This window comes from Sarcophilus harrisii, chromosome 2 (assembly GCF_902635505.1).
Source record: "Sarcophilus harrisii chromosome 2, mSarHar1.11, whole genome shotgun sequence".
In the NCBI taxonomy this organism is placed as follows: Eukaryota; Metazoa; Chordata; class Mammalia; order Dasyuromorphia; family Dasyuridae; genus Sarcophilus; species Sarcophilus harrisii.
Window position 1 is genome coordinate 320,274,081 of NC_045427.1, and position 19,118 is coordinate 320,293,198.

The following is a 19,118-nucleotide window of genomic DNA, read 5'->3' on the forward strand; positions in this document are numbered from 1 at the left end:
AAAGTAGAGATCTACATTATTTGATTGGAAAAAAAAAGGCAAAACAAACCAAAAAAACACCTCTGAGATATTCAAAGAGTCTACATTAAAGTTCTGAATATTTTTCTTTCTTCTTTAAAATATAACTATTTTCAACCCTCCACTTTCTCTTATTCATCAAGCCAAGGGCTATTCTACCATTTAAGAAGGAAGGTCAGCATAGTATGCTTTGAATACTCTGGCTTCCTTTCACTGGTGTTAGATTAACACTAGTTAATTTAAGTACAGATCCTGCTGGTAGTAGCAAATATTTCAAGAAGAAAACAAATTACTTCTAACATAATTCTACAGAAAAGGCATTGAGTTAGAAAAACCAGTGTTCAAATCCCCTTTGTGATACTTATTAGCTACATGGTCCTCCTCAAAATGCTGAATATGTAATACTCCCCAGGATTTATCTATCTACTGTCATGAGTAATTTGTTATAATTGTTGGTCAAAGAAGCTCCCTATCATTGTCAAAACTGTGTTTCCATATTCTCTCTCCTAAAACTTTTGAAAGATATTGTTCACATAACAGCAGTCAGTAAACAAGAGATGAAAACCATTCTGGAAAGCAATTTTGAATTATGCAAATAAAGTAGTTAAAATGCCCATGATCCCTAAAGAACAGATTTCTCTGCTAGGCATTTACCCTAGGAAATTAATGGGGAAAAATGCCTCCAGATACACAAAAATATTTATAGCAGTTTTTTTTCTTTTTTTTCCCCCTTTTCTTTTTCATGTGTGTGTGTGTGTGTGTGTGTGTGGTGGGGGCAGCAAATTTGAGTAGATTAGCTTCTTTGGGATTGGGGACAAGCCACAAGTTTGGCTGAGTAGCCACAGTGGTTTGTGATGATATTATTAAGAATAAAGAACCATTCCACTTCAGGGAAGATTTAACAGAGAATTTCTGTTAAGAGAACTATTACCTACTCACAGGCAAATGTCTAAATTAAATCACAATGATTAATATGCTTGTGGAATAAAACTGCATTTGAGAAATCTATAAAACTAAATGTGGAAACTGTGGAAGGAAATCTCAGTAATTAAAGCAAAGATTTTTCTCTAATTAGCTGCAATACATCATTAAATTCTATTATAATTGTGATTGAAGAATATAGCTCCTTTAATCTGCCTACTGAGTGGATGAATTTTCTACAAACATTCATCTTTACACATTCTAATCCATTTCCAGCATATAATCTTTGATGTATGCCTCTAGCAAATTGTATTTATTTACATCTTTGGAAAGTAGATCATCAACTTAAAAAAAGAGAGAGAAAGAAAGAGACAGAGAAAGGTTGGGAGATGGGAGAGAGAGAGAGAATAAACACTGTTTAAAGAATTTGATGTATTGAGGCACAAGAAAACTATTTAAAATATGCCTGCCATTAACAAGATCATATAAAACCTATGTTTAATAGTGATTCAGGATAAACTATTTCTTAGTATATAATTAATTTGATAGCTATCTTTTTTGGACACAGTGATTGTAGCTACCTATTTGAAATGATTAACATCAACAATTTTCTTTTTTCATTCAAACACTCCAATTTTGACAGGCTTCAATCATTTCAAATCTCATTATAAAACAGCTTATCAGATAGTCTCTATAATTTAAATAGGAAAAGGCAGTCCTGTAATTCACTTCTAAAGAATAGGATGCAATTTGTTATTCACATTTAAACCTAATTAGTATAGAAGCAGCCATAGAAAGATGAACATTGTCTTACCAAAAAGGAGTTAGATTGGAAAGATGTTCTAGATTACATGTTAAATATTTTAAAAGTCAGCATTTCATAGTACAATCATAAGGAATGGTATTATATACTACTGGACCTATATAATTGATATCATTTTACCAACAGATAGAGAACACTATGGAAAAGCTAAAATTCAAAATTGGAACTAAAATATTTTCCATGGACAATATCTGCATAGATTCATCCAACTGATAAAAAAACAGTAGAAGCTAGCTAAATCAAATATATCTATTTACAGAAATGCAGAGGTTAGTGATAGTGAGAGTTTAGGTTATTGCTAAAAGAAATTACAATAACTTATTTTTTAAGGATCCTGGACTTACTAATCAAATCAAATCAGCATTTTTTTTAAAGAAATGATGGAAACTGTGTGAAATATCACTATATGTTGAAAATATTTAACATCTATTTAATGTCTAGCAAGATGCAATAAGGTAGTTGCAATTTATCTCAGAAACTCACTGATGCTTCATAAAATAAGAGGTGATAAATCACCCTATTATAAATATAAACTCCAAAATGTCATTAAGAATTCAACACATAAATTATAATGGAATATGACTGTTATTTTTATAGCAAACTCGCATTTGTCTGAACATAATATTGACCCGCAAAAATTTGACTGATGCTATACTGTAGTCAGTCAGAGGCATACTTAAGTATAGTATTATTCCCACTGCATGGAATCAAAAGTGATATCAAATAGTACAAAACTGAAAGGTCATTTCTATGCTAAGTTCACATTCCAAGAGTAGCATTAACTTTTCAGAACTGTCTCTGCTTCTAGAAACATGGAGTAGACACATTCAGAATTATAGTATATACTAGATTGGTAGGCCATGATACTTTGATAAGTATTAAATGTTGTCCATTATCTACCCAGGAGTTTTTTATTAGGTATTGTATCAGCTCATATTTATTAAATGATTGAATATTTGTTGGCTAAGTGAATATTAGACTGACAAACTTGAGGAGGTACCTTTATTCATAGGATATAAGCTCAAAGGATATACTGAACTCAATCTTTTTGAAGAAATTAAAGACAATCTTTCCAACTCCTTCCTCTACAAGATCTTTTCTTGTTTCTCCTTGAATTCTTTATCTGAAAGGAATCATAATCTTTCCCATATATATTTCTTATCTTTTTATTCTTCCTTTTACTTCCAATGGCACGGGTGTTCATGTCTTGTGGAGTCCAATAAAATCATTATCATTAAATAATGTACAATCTAGCTATTGAAATTCAAGAGAGAAAGCAATTCTGCTTCCTTCTTTCATATATTTTCCTCATGTAAGCATATTTTTCCTTTAACCAGAATACTCCCTCTATACTTCTTACATCCTGTTAGATACCATTAGCAGATTTCCTCCTCAAGTTACATTTTTCCTCTAAAACTCCTGATATAATTCTTCTAACCAAATCATTTCTCTTTTCTCTTTGACAGAAAAACAAATCCTGAGGAAGAACTGTCATTGCAAGACTGAAAGTCATAGTCATTGGAATAAAAACTATGTTTGCCCAAATAAATTCTTACAAGTTCAGTGTCAAAATTTATATCTGGGAAATTGATAAAAGCCACAAATCAGGGCTTAATTTTTTTGATTTTTAGACTTAAAAATACTTTTGGAAAGAGGTATCTAGATAGCTCAGTAGAGTCAGGAGGAATTGAATTCAAACGTGGCCTCAAATGCTTAACAGTTACTAGCAATGTTACCCTGGGCAAGTCACTTATCCCAACTGCCTTGGCAAAAAGTGTTGGATAAAATGTTAATATTGCAAAATAATTGTAAAAGTGTGTCATCCTTTTTTAGAGAGTCAGTTGTTTAACATTTGCCAGTTCAACACTTATTTCAGTTTTTGATTCACTAATTAACACATTTTTTTTTCAAATTGGCACACAAAATATGAATTAGAAAATTCTGACTTTTTAAATGCTCCTCACAACATGTTTCTTTTATCATTGAAGTTCCTTCATCACCCGTAATTGTTAAATCTCAGATGACAGCCAGGGATTGGGTACATGTTCAGATTTGGTTTTGTTCATTGTGGAGAAGGGTTATTAGTGTTTATTGTTGATAATAGCAACATTTTTAATTTTATAAAAATGATTTTGAAGACAGAAATTAGAGAGTATATGTTATCCTTGTTTTAACTGTAAAGACAAGGAAGAAAATGTAATTTCTAAGTAAGTATGAAGTAAGAAAAGGTATTTATTTTATAAATTGAGGAAGAGAAAATATTAGCTAAAAGAAACATTTTTAATCTGTGAAATGTTGATAAATGAGACTTGATGACAAAAAAGGAGGCATGTTTTTTTAAGACAGAAGTCTGTTTTCTTTCTATGGATGATATAAAATGAGTTTTTCTTGAATAATGAATTTCTCTTCTCTTGGAAGAATTCAAGTGGAGAATATACGAGTATTTGAGATGGATGTTGAAAAGGGAAGTTGGGATGTGAATAAGCAGTAGGGCATGTAACCTTTGAGATCCCTTTCAACTCTGAGACCCTAAGATTGTTTAAAAAGGTTAAGAGGTTAAGGCAAAAATCAAAACAGATAGGTAACAGAATTAATAGCAATTTGCAAGCTTTAAAAAATTGTCATGAGTCTTACATGATAGAGAAAAAGAATTGCAGTGATTAACTTCCAAAAAAATTAAAGGTTTTCAAAAGTGACAGGATGGATCAGTCTTAGCTGGAAATAAGTGATAGTCACTCAATATATTGATGAAAATACCATTTATGAAATAGTCATTCTAATTTACATTATATAATAGGGACTCCAATAATGAATTACACATGCACTAAGTGAGTATGGTAAAGGGGGAAATAAATGCTTAAGCATTTCATACCTTCTCTGTGTCAATGCCTTTTGACATGGACCATGTGGAGACGATATAATCCATAACTCGCTCACTAAGGCCTTTAGGGACTTGATATAGTTTTAGGAAGTCCCGAACATTATTCAGCATCTCATGGTAGCGATTGGTGTTGGCATACATTTGCTGGAATATTGTAGTAACATTTCCAAAAATAGTTGCATATAGGAGAGCTAAAAGAGAATAAAGAATGAAAAAATAAACACAAATAATACATAAAAAAATTTAAATAAGGTATAAATTAAAAGGCTATATCAATGAATACCACAAGCTAGATATATGCATATTTTAGTAGGATATATGACCAAAAGAAAAAAAATAAATGAAAGAACCTTGATTCAAGTTCTTTAGTTAGGAAAATAAAGTGATAAGCAACAAATGATATGTGTCCAGAATCTTGTGACTTTTTTCAGATTGTTCCCTTTTAATAAAATTTCATTAAAAATGTGTGTATTCATTCTCCAGGGTCTTATTGTCAAATTTGAGAACTGATTCTTTATGACATTGCTTCTTTCCCTACACATCTAATGACTGTTTCTCAACATCATTTGCAGATTCATCTTCTACATATGTCATAAATTGTGGGCCAAGGCTTTATTACACTTTCTTGATATACTCACAAACTTAGTGACCTTATCAGCTCTGGGGTTCAATTATCATTTCTATGTTGAATATTCCAATATATATAGTCCTAACCTCTCTCCTGAGTTCCAACTGTATATCAAAAACTGTTTATTAGACATTCCATTCTGCATGTATTACAAACATCTCAACTCAGTATATCTAAAATAAGAACATTATGTCTCCCCAACAAATCTCTTGATTTTCTAAACTTCCCTATTAGTTTTAGGAGTACTACCATCCTTCAAGTAATCAAGTTTCCAATTTTGGCCTTATATTTGATTCTTCACTCTCAATTACCCAACCTACCTAAGTTGCCAATGTTTTTCATGTATTTCTCCACAATATGTCTCATTTCCATCCCCTTATCTCTATGACCACCAAAAGTTTTCCTCTCACTTGGAGGGACTACTGTGATAGCCTCCTAATTAGTCTCTCTGCCTGTAGTATCTCTTCTCTCCAATTCATCCTCCCCAGAACTGCAAAAGTGATTTTCCAAAAGCATAATTCTAATCGTATTCCTCACCTTCTACTGTTTCAATAAACTCAAAGGCCTTCCTATTGCCTGTAGGAACAAATATACAGTAAATGTCTCTGTTTATCTTTGAAAGACTTTCAGATTGTGATTCCAATCATTTTTTCTGACATTATTATTTATTACTTCTTTTACCACACTTTAATGTCCCCCCCAAAGTCATGTTAGTATTGCTTCTGATAAAATTTTGGTGTGGTGCATTGTATATAAAAAGTGTTAAATGTTACTGTGAAATTATCAACTTTGTTTCTTATTAATAGCTTTAAAATGGATCTGATGAGGAAGAAATACAAATGAATGCTTAGAATAAAATCTAGGAATCATTTGCCATGTTATTTTTAAAGATAGCTCATGTTTTTACAATTTTTAAAATGTATGAAGTTCTGAACTCAGTCTCACATGGGTAGCTTATAATTGATTGCAAATATCTTTTAGTTACCATTAGTTTAGTATATTTTCTTCATCTAAAGCAGATTCTACTCCATTCTCAAAGAATATTCATTCTTTTTGTATATTGGAGGAATGTAATACAAAGCAGTACAAAAATCAAGCTTTTAATGACAAAGAATACAGAAAATAATTTTCTGAGGGAAATATTTTATTTCCCTTTGCCTCTAACAGTTTTCCCCTATGAAAACATTAATTCATAACAAAAAGCTGTTATCATTTCACATTAATTTACTACATAACTATGATTTAGGGATTCTAAAGCCAGGATAATGTAATTTTTAAAGATAATTTATTATTAGAACTGAATAGGGAAAATATATTGTGGACATGTATCAATTGAGTCTCAAAATTTTTGAGTATTTAAACATGAAAAATCAGGTTTCACATCTTTAGTGTACTAAAGTCAACATTAAATAATATAATTATTTTGGAAATTCAAATATATAAATATATTAAAATACATGAATAAAGTAAAGTTGCTGAAGAAACAAATTAATATCATAAGTTCTTAAGTGTTCAAGGAGAAGAAATGAGAATTGTTTACTTCATGGGGGGAAATGTAGTTCTTGACATATTGCTAAACTAAGTATTGTTTATCATAATATTTAACTAGAAGTTTTTGACAAATTTTCCAGACATTCTGAATATTTTGATATACAAAACTCATTTTGGTTCTCTAAGATACTTGCTTATCAACTAAACTGTTATGGTATCTTAGCTATACAGTATCTTAGGATAGATCTTCCTAGTTACATTTAACTACTAAATGACAGCTAATTGTAAATCAAGAGCATTATGTACAGCATCACACAAGATAAAACAATATTATATAGATATAGTATTTATATAAAATTTCATGTCATTTATTAATGTTGACATTGAATAAGGGTCATATTTAATATTTAATGGTTTAAGGCTCAAGGTTGGGAAAGGGGCAACAATTTTTTTTTTTTTTTGGCAACTTAAACTTGAAATAAAAAGTGAGTAACATTCCACAATGTTAAATTCTTCAAAAAAAAAATATTGTTTGTAGAACAGTAAGTACATCTCATCACCAGCATTAAATTATATTTCAAATCTATTCTCATGAAAATATGGAATCATCTTCACTAAGGAAATTCAACATTAAAACATCACTGCTAGAGAGAGTCTTCTCAACCTTGAAAAGGAAAGCAATATAATGCACTTTCCTCTCAAATTAATTTACTGTGAACATGTGAACACTGAAAAAAATAGCTTAAATTATCTTTTAAATCACCCTTTCTTTACCCCAAGTCCATTCATTAATCACTGGTAGAAGAGCATCGTGTTCATCTTCGAGGAGCATAGTGCTTGGCATGCAACATTTAGATCTGATCATAATTAAACAGACAGTGAATTAATTAAGGAAATATAATTTTCATTTCTATGAAATATTCATACACATACTTTGTGGCTACAAGTGCAGTTGAGATTTATTAAATGATTCTGTACATAGAATTTAAATGTCCAATCTGCCATCAGCAGGAATTTTGTACACATTACTAAAATGTCATTAAAATAAACTATAGAAAATGTATAATGATTTTTTCCTTGCAACTTTTCAGATCATAACAGATGATTTTATCAACATTTGAATCTTATGCAATACATGGTCAATACCTATATCTAAAACATCTCACTTGCATTTTGTCCATTCTTTCTTAGTACCCAATTCATGACTTCCAGATCTCCAAAACTCAAGTTCCACACTAAAAACTGCATTTTGGATATCTAAAACTGGATGTCCATTTCAAATTAACATGCCCAAAAGAGAATTCATTGTCCCCATTTTTCTCTTCCCAGTTTTCCTTTTACTGCTAAGGACATCACCATCTTCCTATTCATCTAGGCTCGCAATTGATTTATTTTGAATTTCTCATTCTTATTTATCCCATATATTTAGTCATTGTCTAAGCTTTATTATAAACGTCACATTTTTTGCATATATATCTTTTTATCCATTTATATCTCCTCTACTCACATTTAGGCCTCCATTACGACATGTTGAGATGATGGCAATGATCTTGTAATTAGTATTACTGGCTCAAATTTCTTCTCACTCGAATCCATCTTTCATACAACTACCAAAGTTATTTTTGAAAAGCATAGGTTTGATCATGTTAATTTTCCCTTTTTAAGAAAGTCCAGTGGCTCCCCATTGACTCCGGGATCAAATAAAATGTCTGCTGAAGTAGATACATTTTGTAGTGAATAAAGTACTGGGTCTGGAGTCAGAAACACCAGTCAAATCTGGTCTCAGACACTTACCAGTCACTTAACTTTTATCTGCCTCAGTTGTCTCAACTATGACATAAGAATAATGATAGTACCTATTTTCCACAGTTTTGTGAGGTTCAAATAAAGTATTATTTGAAAAGCGTTTTGCTTAGAACACACTAAATGCTTGTTCCCTTCTCTCTTCCACCCTTTTGTTTGGTATTTAATACTCTTTACAACCTTCCTATACTTCCAATCTTTTTAACAGTCTGCTCCCCTTCATGCATTCTGTGATCCATACATGTTTGCCAACTTACTTTTCCTTGTACATAACATCCCATTTCTCATCTTAATAGCTTTGTAATGGTTGTCACCTATACCTAGAATACTCTCTTATTTCACCTCCGCGTTTTAATTTTCCTGTCTTTTCCCCAATTCAATCAAATAGATTTTCTAAAGGAGGATTTTTCAGGCTATGCAAGTTACTATTTTCCCCACTTAGATCATCTTTATCTACATTGCATATATCATGTATGTATCTAATTATTTTCACATTTGACTCTCTAATTTGTTTAGTGAAATCTGTAAGGGCAGAAACTGTTTTCCCTTCTTTTTGTATCCATAGTACTTAACATAAATTTTGACTTATAGTTAAGTAGTTAATGATGCAAAACTGATTAATAATAATATAAACTGGTACACATGAGGATACATTGGCATCTGACATAATTAAACACACCATTTCAGTATTACATTTGTTTTCATATGTTGATCTCTTTTCAAGATCAAAAGCTAAATTATGCAAAACTCACATGTAAACACAGTGAGGTTTTTTTACCAATCTATTTCTAAGTCCTTTTCTCCCCTAATGACCTGCCTTCTCCATTACCATTTGCAAATCTTTAATTCCTTCATAATCACTCTCCTTTGCTCTTAAAAAAAAAAAAAAAAAAAAACTGATCTTAAGAATTTGGAACTCATTCACACTAAAATATAAATGATTGATATCAACAAAAGTCACAAGTTAAGGAACTGGAATTTTAGTAATAGTATTTCAGGCATCGGGCATTAATCAGGGAGTATTTTTCAAGTTTAAGTAACTATTCCCATACATGTAGATGCTTTTCTTATTTACATGCAGGGCCATAATTCATATAGATCTGATATCCAAATGTTATTCATAATATACTGTGCATGATATCAGGAAAAATCTATTTATGTTGAAAGGAGATTCAGGTAAGTTCATATGGAACACTCAGTTCCCCATTCCAATGGCCCAACCTAGCTCTACCTCATATATCTCTCACTTCTGAGGATCAAATACTGCTTTCTCAGTTCCAGGTATCTGGCACTCTCATTTAATATTTAACATGATTTCAATTGAACAATATTTTATTGCTGTTCTGTTCTAATATGCCAGAATTTTGGCATACTCTCTTCATTCCCTCTAAGTTGTCTTTTGAGTATGGTATAAATACTTAAAAACATAATGGGTCCAGTGTATATAACTTAAAAACATAACGGGTCCAGTGTTATATAACCACAAACAGAAAAACATATAATATCAGATTATACAGGAGTGGATTGAGAAAGGAGGATAAAAAATGGAAGCATAAAGAAACAAGAAAAAATTCAAATAAGATAGACATATTCCAAGTATTACAGTTTTGATGATCCATAAAGGCCTTAAATTGGGACAATTTTAGTGCCAGTGGTTATCAAGTATAGTGTTACCTGCAGTTTCAAATAAAGTCCAATTGGTATATAAATACCAATTGGTATTTATATAAATGTGTTCAGTGTTGTTCTTTATAAACCACAAAAAGGAGGAAAACAAAATGTACAGTGATTTTCTCACTTTTGGTTTTCACTCTCATGTAGAGTTTTCCCTACTATATCATATTAAAGCTTAAAAGAACTTTAAAAGACATCATGTTCATTCATTTGGTTGAGGAAGCTAAAACAGAAAAAAATGGCACATGGGCTATGTCAAGGCTAGCCTATGTGTACAAATCTAAGCCTCACTTTCCTCATCTGCAAAATGAAGTGTTTCAGTAAGATTGTCTAAGTTCTTTCAAGATCTAAATCCATGATCTATGAACAACAATAATAATTTAAAAAGAACTTCTCTACATGGGGGAATTGGACATTAATTATGATTATTTTTATTCACTGAAAACAACCAGCATTCACTCACTATCTATTTTATGACTTGCTCTTTTTGTTTTCTTTCTTTCTTTCTTTTTTTCTTTAAGATAACAACACTTAATTATTAAATGTCTTTATGGAGATTCCATGGAGTATAACAGATATTTCTTGTCTCTGGTGAATAAGAAGATTAAAAGAATTAGCAATGAAGTCTTGCATAAAAACATGTATATCTAATTAGTTGTAGGCCAGTCTTTTCTCTATTGAGAAGCTCAGTGAAAATAGATAAAATTATGATATCTGTACTTTAGGAGAAATTACCTTCTCTATCTTTTCATTTCATTTGCTTGTTAGGTCAAACTGTATTCATTCATCTCCTTATTAATGCTCTTCAGTTCTCAAACTTTTTTCATTTATTCATTCTGACATCTAACATTTACTTTTCCTAATTATCTTCCTTTCAGAAATCTTGGCCTGTCTATATTCGAATTTCAACTCGGCAATTTAAAATAATGATGTGAGAACACTTTTCTTCTAACCCTTAAGGCTATCTAGATGGTTTAACCATCATTTTCTTTTCTATTTATATTCACTAAAGTTGATTTTAATGATAAATATTTTCTAAAGAGATTTTGGGAAGGAAAATTCTCTGTCAATTTGTGATTAAGTATAGCCTAAACTGATCTCTTGCTAAAATATCTGCTGCACACCAATGCAAAATCATTGGCATTGATCCCAACCTTTCTGGAAAACAATTGGGAATTGTGCCTAATAAGTCACTAAACTGTGCATACCCTTTATCCCTGTGATACCATTGACTTTTGTCTTTATATTGCCATTGCTACACAAATATCTAAAGAAGAAAGACAAAGGAAAAAGCTCCATATACATAAAAATATTGATAGTGGTACTTCATACTAATAAGAACAAGTAGTAAAAAGATTACCAGTCAATTGAGAAATAGCTGAACTAGCTGCGGTATGTTAATATAATGGAATTTTATTACACAACAAGAAATGATAAAAATAATTTGAGGAACCTTGGGAAGATTGTATGAAATGATTCTAAGTCAAATGAATACAATCAGAACAACTTACAAAAAGATTACAATGATGTAAAGGAAAACAACAATTAAATACTTCAAAACTCTAATCATTAGTGGCCAGGAACTATATTAGAAGACTGATGGTAAAGCATATCTCCCAACCCACAGCAGAGGAGAAGTCATTTAGAGGTATGAAGCATGCATTTTTAGTCATACCCATTAATTTCCATTTATTATGCTCCTGGATATTTATTTGTTTTAAGAAAGGAAGAATATTGAAAATCAGAGGGAAATGACAAATCTAAAAAAAGTATCAATAAAACAAAAAAAATAGAAAACAAAAATATATCCTGGCTTGGAGCAAAATTATGAAATATCAGAATGTGGTTTGGGGTATATTGAGAATACCTCTATTCTAGGAGCCCCATATATATTAAGATCTGCCTTCATTGTTTTACAAATTCTTTTTTTCCCAGCCATAATTCAAAATTGAACTGACTCATGACCTTGTACTTCCATACATCTAGAAGTCTAGAAAGTAATCTCATGAAAGAGAGAGAGAAAGAGAGAAAGAAAGAAAGAGAGAAAGAGAGGGAAAAAAGGAGAGAGGGAGAGATGGAGAAACAGAGAGACAGAGAGAGAAACAGAGACAGAGAGAAAGGAGATCAATAGAAGAGATGACAGAAACATAAATATAAAGAAACAAAAATAAAGACAGAAAGAAAGAGAGGAAAACATTTGACACCAAAATATTGTGGCAGAGTGCTATCTCTGATTGGGGGCCTAGAGCTAAAAATAGAGAGAGGTGAGATCATTTCTTTACAACTTCTCAGAACAAAGGGAGAACATCTGCATCAGGAAATCCATCTAGGCAATGAGGCAGTAGTAGGGTTATGCAAAAAGGACTTGTTGAACAACCATATTTATCATATAAACAAGCAAATTATATATATATATATATATATATATATATATATGGGTGTGTGTATATGCATGTACATGCAAACTCTCTCATTAGAATGGAAGCCCCTTGAGGCAAGAGATATTTTTACTTGTATTCCCCATCATCTAACATGATTCATATTAAGTGTTTAATAAGTGTTTGCTGATTGATACACTCTGACTCAAATATCGGTCTCTAAAATATCAGCTTTTAGGGCTAACTTGACATTATTATAAAAAATACTTCCCTTTTCATTTCTCTTTAATGTCATATTCTCAACCTCCATCTTCTTTATTCCATTCCACAATATAAGTCATTCCCATTAGGCCCTGATTTCATCTACTAATCATCAGTGGAAATTTACTCATCACTTTTGGATAAAGTTTTTTGTTGATAATGGCCCAAGTTATTATACCTCCACTAGGGTATTTGTAAGTTTCAAGAGAGATTATGGGAATAGTTCTTGATTAAATTTCTCTTACTGTATATGACTGACCAGTGGAAGATTTTTCCCCTTAGGAGGCTTTATGAAGGCATATTGCATATTCTTTCTATTTATAAGATCAACTATATACCATAAAACCCCAACAATACTGTTCTCCTCATCCTATTGATAATGCTGCAACTACTACTTCTATCAATAAGAAAAACAATTATAATTACAATAATCCGTATTTATAAATTGCTTTAAGGTTTACATTATAATCTTCTCACAGCATCTTTTTATTATTCTCATTGTATAGAGAAGTAAATGCAGTCACAGACCATATACCTGAGATGAAAGAACATATGATATAACATGAAAAGTATCAACTAGGGATCAGAAGACTTGGACTTGAATTAAGCTTCATATATGTAGTAATTGTTGAGGTCATGGCAGATCACTCTACCTTTCAGATTCCCAAGTTTTTCATTTGTAAGACACACACAAACACTAATACTTCATATCTTAATGATTTATTGTGAGGAAAATGCTTTCCAAATCTTAGAAGTGTATACAGTGCGCCAAAAGTTTAAATGTAGGGTTTTTATTTTAAAAATTTCGTTGTTTAAATAACTCAATGCATAAGACTTTTGGTGATTTGTGATCATAATTAATTGCTGACCAGGATGATATTGCTAGGAAGTAGAAAAGGACAATAATTACTTAAAAGAAATGTATTATATAAATACATGAATAAAAATAAGTTAGTCACATGGAAAGAGCAACAGAAAACACAGAACATAGTAATAGACACCATGGACTGCACTGGTATCTTTCTGATGTGAATAGATATTAAAGAAGGTAAATGAACAGCCCATGACAAACATATACAGTCACAAAGATTGGTCAGGCATGTATAGCTTGTAATATGTAACACTGGACAAAAGATTTTTATCAATGAAATGACAAATACATTTGAATATTTTAGAGTATAGTAATTGATATTCATAAAATTCTTTAAAGTTGCAAAGTACTTTACATTTATTATTACAACACTTGATTCTTAGAATTGCCCATTGAAAGAGATCCTATTTACAGATAAAGAAACTGAAATTGAGATTTCTTCTTGCTCCCACCAAGGTCAAATAGCTTTGGAATATTTGATTTAGAATTTAGACTCTAGTCTTCCTCATCCCAAATCCAATGTTGTATTCACTATGCTATATTGCTACAAAATAGGTATAATGATTTTATTTTACATTATGCCTCTTGATCTTCATTACTATCCTGTAATGGGTTGAGGTTTGAGCTGATGCACTGAGGTCCCAAGTACATGAGGCTAGATAGTAATTGGGCTATACTCTATTAATATACATGATTGATAAAGAAATGGTCCCGCCACCTCCGCAAGTCCTGATATGTTGTATAGGAAATGACGATTTTGGTGGTGGAGGCAGAAGGAAAGGAAGAAAGCTGGGAGAGATTGGGTTCCGACTCCTAGTTTGGTCGTGTGGCTGCTGATCTAGCTTACTTTTGACTCACTGCAAATTGCTATTCTGATTCTCTTCCACCAATCCTTCTTCACTGTGAATAAAGAATGACATTTTCCAACCTGGAATTCTGTCTCTGCTATTTAAAATAACTGATCTTTAATTTGCCAACGGTGGGAACCAAGGATAAGAAGTCTCCGTGACAGAACTTGAGTATGTTAATAGCAAATAAGGAAATTATTTTCTTTAAAAACTAAACCAGTTATCTTTTTAAAATGGACAAATGTTAGCTAAAATCTCCATCCCACCCAACCCACCAGGGTGCCTAGGAAAGATGTTGTGGATAGAAACATGGGTTATTTTATAACTTGGGAACAGGTAGCAACTTTATAGGTTACATTAAACTGCATCTCCCCTTGATCGTAGAGAGCGATTGAGATAACTGGTCCCGGTTGGTGAAAGATGTCCATACATTTAGATATTGGTCCTCATTCAATTTCCATGGAGGCATTTATTTATACAAGTTTTGAGTTAGCTAGAATCCCTGAAGAAAAAAACCCATGGCTCCTTCCACTCCCAAAATTAGCCAATGATATTAAAGGGAAGACAATGAAAGAGAATTTGACCATATCCCCACAGGGTGGAGACTTAAGGAGCAAGGGTGGGGACCTTTCCCCGGAGGCGCCTTCAGCCCCACCTAGCAAGTGGATTGATCTCTCCACTCAACCCTACCCTCGGATGGAGGGAGGAGGGAAGTGAAGGACCAATCCTTGAGAGGCCTCCAAGAGGGCTAGAATGAAGGCCAAAGAAAAGGGTGTGGATATCCGGGAGCTTCCAGCCACTTATGTCCTGTAATTTCCCAGTCTAATGCCCTCGGTAACAAAATCGAAGATACACCCCTTTAACATTAGAAATCATTAAAGATCTTTAAAAAATTCATAATTAAATGGGGCTAATCAGCTTATGTTAAGATGCTGTTACAGAATTGGTTTCAAGTCTTGACCTTATGACTGGAAATCCATAGCAAGGGTACCTAGAACCTGGACAAAAATGTTTCTGAATATAGTGAGTCCCAAGGGATACAAGCCAACAAAATAGGTCAAACTTCATGTGAGGATCACCCATGACCCATTAGGGTATGGTCCAATGCAGAACGTCACGCACAGGGTTATTACAGTAGCAGCATATGAGCAAACTTTGCTAATGCTACAAAGCGGGTAATCACAATAAATGATAAAGGTGAGGCCCTTCAAAAATAATGCAAGGCCAGATGAGCCCTTGGCTGACTTAGGGACGTTTGCAGATGCTACTAAGAACTAATGGGAAATCAACAACAGATGTTTAAAAGCAACTTGGGAAAATGCCAATGAGGTGCAGAAGGATATTCTAGGATGTGAAGGATGTCCTTTAGAGAATTCAAAGACGCTGTGCCCAGTGGGGCACAAATGCCTTTTATAGCCAGACTATGATGCAGACTTCCCAAGATCCCAACATGGTAGACAGGGTCCCTTCCGCAAGGACTTCTTAGAGAGACACGTCAATGCTTTCCAGTGTGGTAAAGTGGGCATCTAAGCTAATGTTGGTATAGAGGCGAGGAAGACAGGTGGGAGAACAAGACCCAGTACCCATGTCCAAATCACAGAGGCTTCCATTGGCCTTGGGAATGAGACAGGTTCAGGAAAACAGGATGAGGGGCCCAAAGCCCTAGGGCCCCGTGAAAAACACTTGGGGCATGATGGCAGCCAATGGGCACCAAGAGTGCCTAGACAGCCAGTAACTAATATGACCAATCAGCCAGAATATGATGGCAGAAAGGGATTACACAACAATCAGCAGGAAGCAACCTGATGGAAGAAAGGGATTACAATTGAGGAGAATAGAATTGTATGCAGCTGAGACAACTGAGATTTCTGAGGGTGAAATCTGTTCTCTCCAGTCTATGGATCCTGCCTCGGACAGTAGGTTGACCATTTTCCTCCTGAGAGCATGCCAAAAAGTGTCCATCCACATATGATGTGAACTGGGAATTGTAGATAAATCCCAGGCACCAATAAGGCAGAAATGTGTACTTATCACCCAGGAGAAATAGTAGCATCAGGTTTACTTACAGAATTATCAACATCTTGGTGATAGTCACCCGATTCTGATTTCAGATCACAAATCCAGCAATATGATTGGACAGCAGCTGTAAAACTGACCGACCTATTCAAGATCTATATACATGGTCTTCCATTGGAAGGATTGGTGAACTGGTGCAGATGGAGGCATTAGAGGTGCCAGCTGGCCAGCACTGCCAAAAAGAAAAGAGACACCTAACATGTCGGGTGGAGGACACAGAGCGCTGAAGTTAGTGCTACCCTATGAGATGGACTTTTGAAGGCAAACAGTTTTACTCCTTTATAGTTGAAAAAATCCCATCAATCAGGGGAAAGACTTTACAGCAATTAGGGTTAAAATGAGTATCAGTTTTTAACAGGGCTGTTGTTGAAGCCTCCAACACTTTCACCTGTTCCATCCAATGGAAAAACTGATAACAGTGTGGATAGAGAGGGCCCTTAAGTAAAGATAAAATTCAGGCTTTTAAGATAATTAAGGAAAGCTTTGGTCAAGGACATTAAAACTTTAAGTCCTTGAATTCCAGTGTTTGTTGGAAAAAATCTGAAATGGAGGATGTTAAAGATTTAAGAAAGTGAATGAACAGATGGAAACATGGGAATCTCAAAGCCTGTTCATCTCCTACTCAAAGTTGAGAATGCCCTTGGGTCATAGATATTTAAGGATTGTTTCTATTCTATCCTTCTGGAATAAGGAGGATAGAAAAGATTTGTTTCAGTGCCCAGCGTTAACTAGCTGAGCCTTATAAAAAGATATGAATGGACAGTTTGCCACAGGAATGAAAAACAGCCCTACATGTGTCAAATGTATGTTGCTGCTGTTTGTCCATAAGAAAAGTATCTTCCCAAAGTTATGCTATTAATTACATGGATAAATTTTGGGAAAAATTTGAGAACAAATGTTAGAGGCATGTCTAAAAGACCATAGAAACATTAAGGAATATAAAATTATATAGCACCAGAAAAAATTCAAAGACATGCTCCTTTTCAATATTTAGGATATGAAGTATACCCTAAGGTGTTAATTCAAAAACTCTCCTTAAGAAAGAAAGCTAAAACATTGAATGATTTTCAGAAATTGATAGAGATATCCAATGGATGCAACCAGTGTTAGGGTTTTGACTACCTATCAGTTACAACTGTATATGACATTTTATGAGAAGTGCTTTAAATTCACCACGTCAGCTTACAAAAGAAGCTCAAGAGGTTTGGGAGAAGTTGAACTGGTTTTATCCAATGTGGTTGAAGAGTTACTCAAACCCTTGGAGATATTAGTTTTGCCACAAAGAGGCATCAGTCCTTCATCAAGACACAGTGGATAGGAGTGGGTGAACCTCCTGCACAACAGAACAAAGCCTTAACCTTACCCAGTGCTTGTGGTTAGAATTTTATTAAAGGCCACTAAGGAGCAGTACAATTATTCTGGGATAAGACCTGAAAGATATAACCTTTTAATACCAATACACAAATTATATGGTAGAGACTATCCAGAGTGGAAAATTTTATTAGCCAGGCTCCAAATTTTTAATGGGTCTCCATTAAAGATAACTAGATTATTAATAATTGGCGATGGACTCTGAAGAAAAAGTTTCTAAAGTTCCTCTTCAAGGACCAACAATCTTCACGGACGCATCCAAACATAATATTCATGCTGTGTACTCTCATGATCTAACTATAAAGAGAGTAGTCAGAACTCCTTTTCAGTCCACTCAGCAGAATGAATTGTACGCGATCATTCTAGCTCTTACTTATTATCCAGGAGACATAAATATAATATCTGATTCGGCCTATTCAGTAGGTGTGGTACAAAGAATTGCCCAGCCCAAATAAAATTTGCAGCCTCTAATATATATCAGCTCTTAAGAAACTTCAAGAGCAAGTGAGAAAGCATCCAGGTAAGATCTATATTACATGTCCATTCTCATAGTGGACTTCCAGGTCCCATATTTGATGGCAATTCAAAGGCAGATAGCCTTCAACTATGTTGGTCAATACCCTTTTCCAAGAAGCTGGCACTCATTCTAAATATCATCAGGCTGTTCGACTTTACGTTTCAAATTTGGAATAACAAAAAGAGGAAGCTAGATCATAGTAAAAGCCTGTTCGGCTTGCCTTCCTTTCCAGCTCCTACACTGCCTCAGGGAAGAACCCCTCGTGGTTTGAGACCCAATGAAATCTGGCAAATGGATGTGACCCATTATAAATCTTTGGTCGTCTTTTCATCCATGTTGTGGTAGACACTTTTCAGGATTCACTTTTGCAATACCAGGCAAAAGAGAAGCCTAAGTGGTCACTGAATTCCTCATACAAGCATTTCATTATGGGGTGCTACAAGAATAAAAACAGACAATGGTCCTTTAACTTCAAAACATTTTGCACACTTTGTGCACAATATAAGATTTTAACACCACGGATACCTTTTAATCCTCAAGGACAGGCAATAGTGGAG

General features: G+C 33.4%; 1 protein-coding gene across 1 annotated transcript in view; it reads right to left on the minus strand.

The window, feature by feature from the left end:
• KCNH5 (potassium voltage-gated channel subfamily H member 5) overlaps positions 1 to 19,118 on the minus strand; it is a 442,192-nt gene that overhangs the window by 138,160 nt on the left and 284,914 nt on the right. Inside the window, exon 8 of the mRNA XM_031952690.1 lies at positions 4,635 to 4,834. Coding sequence (XP_031808550.1) covers positions 4,635 to 4,834 — 200 coding nt within the window. The remainder of the gene's footprint in view (positions 1 to 4,634; positions 4,835 to 19,118) is intronic.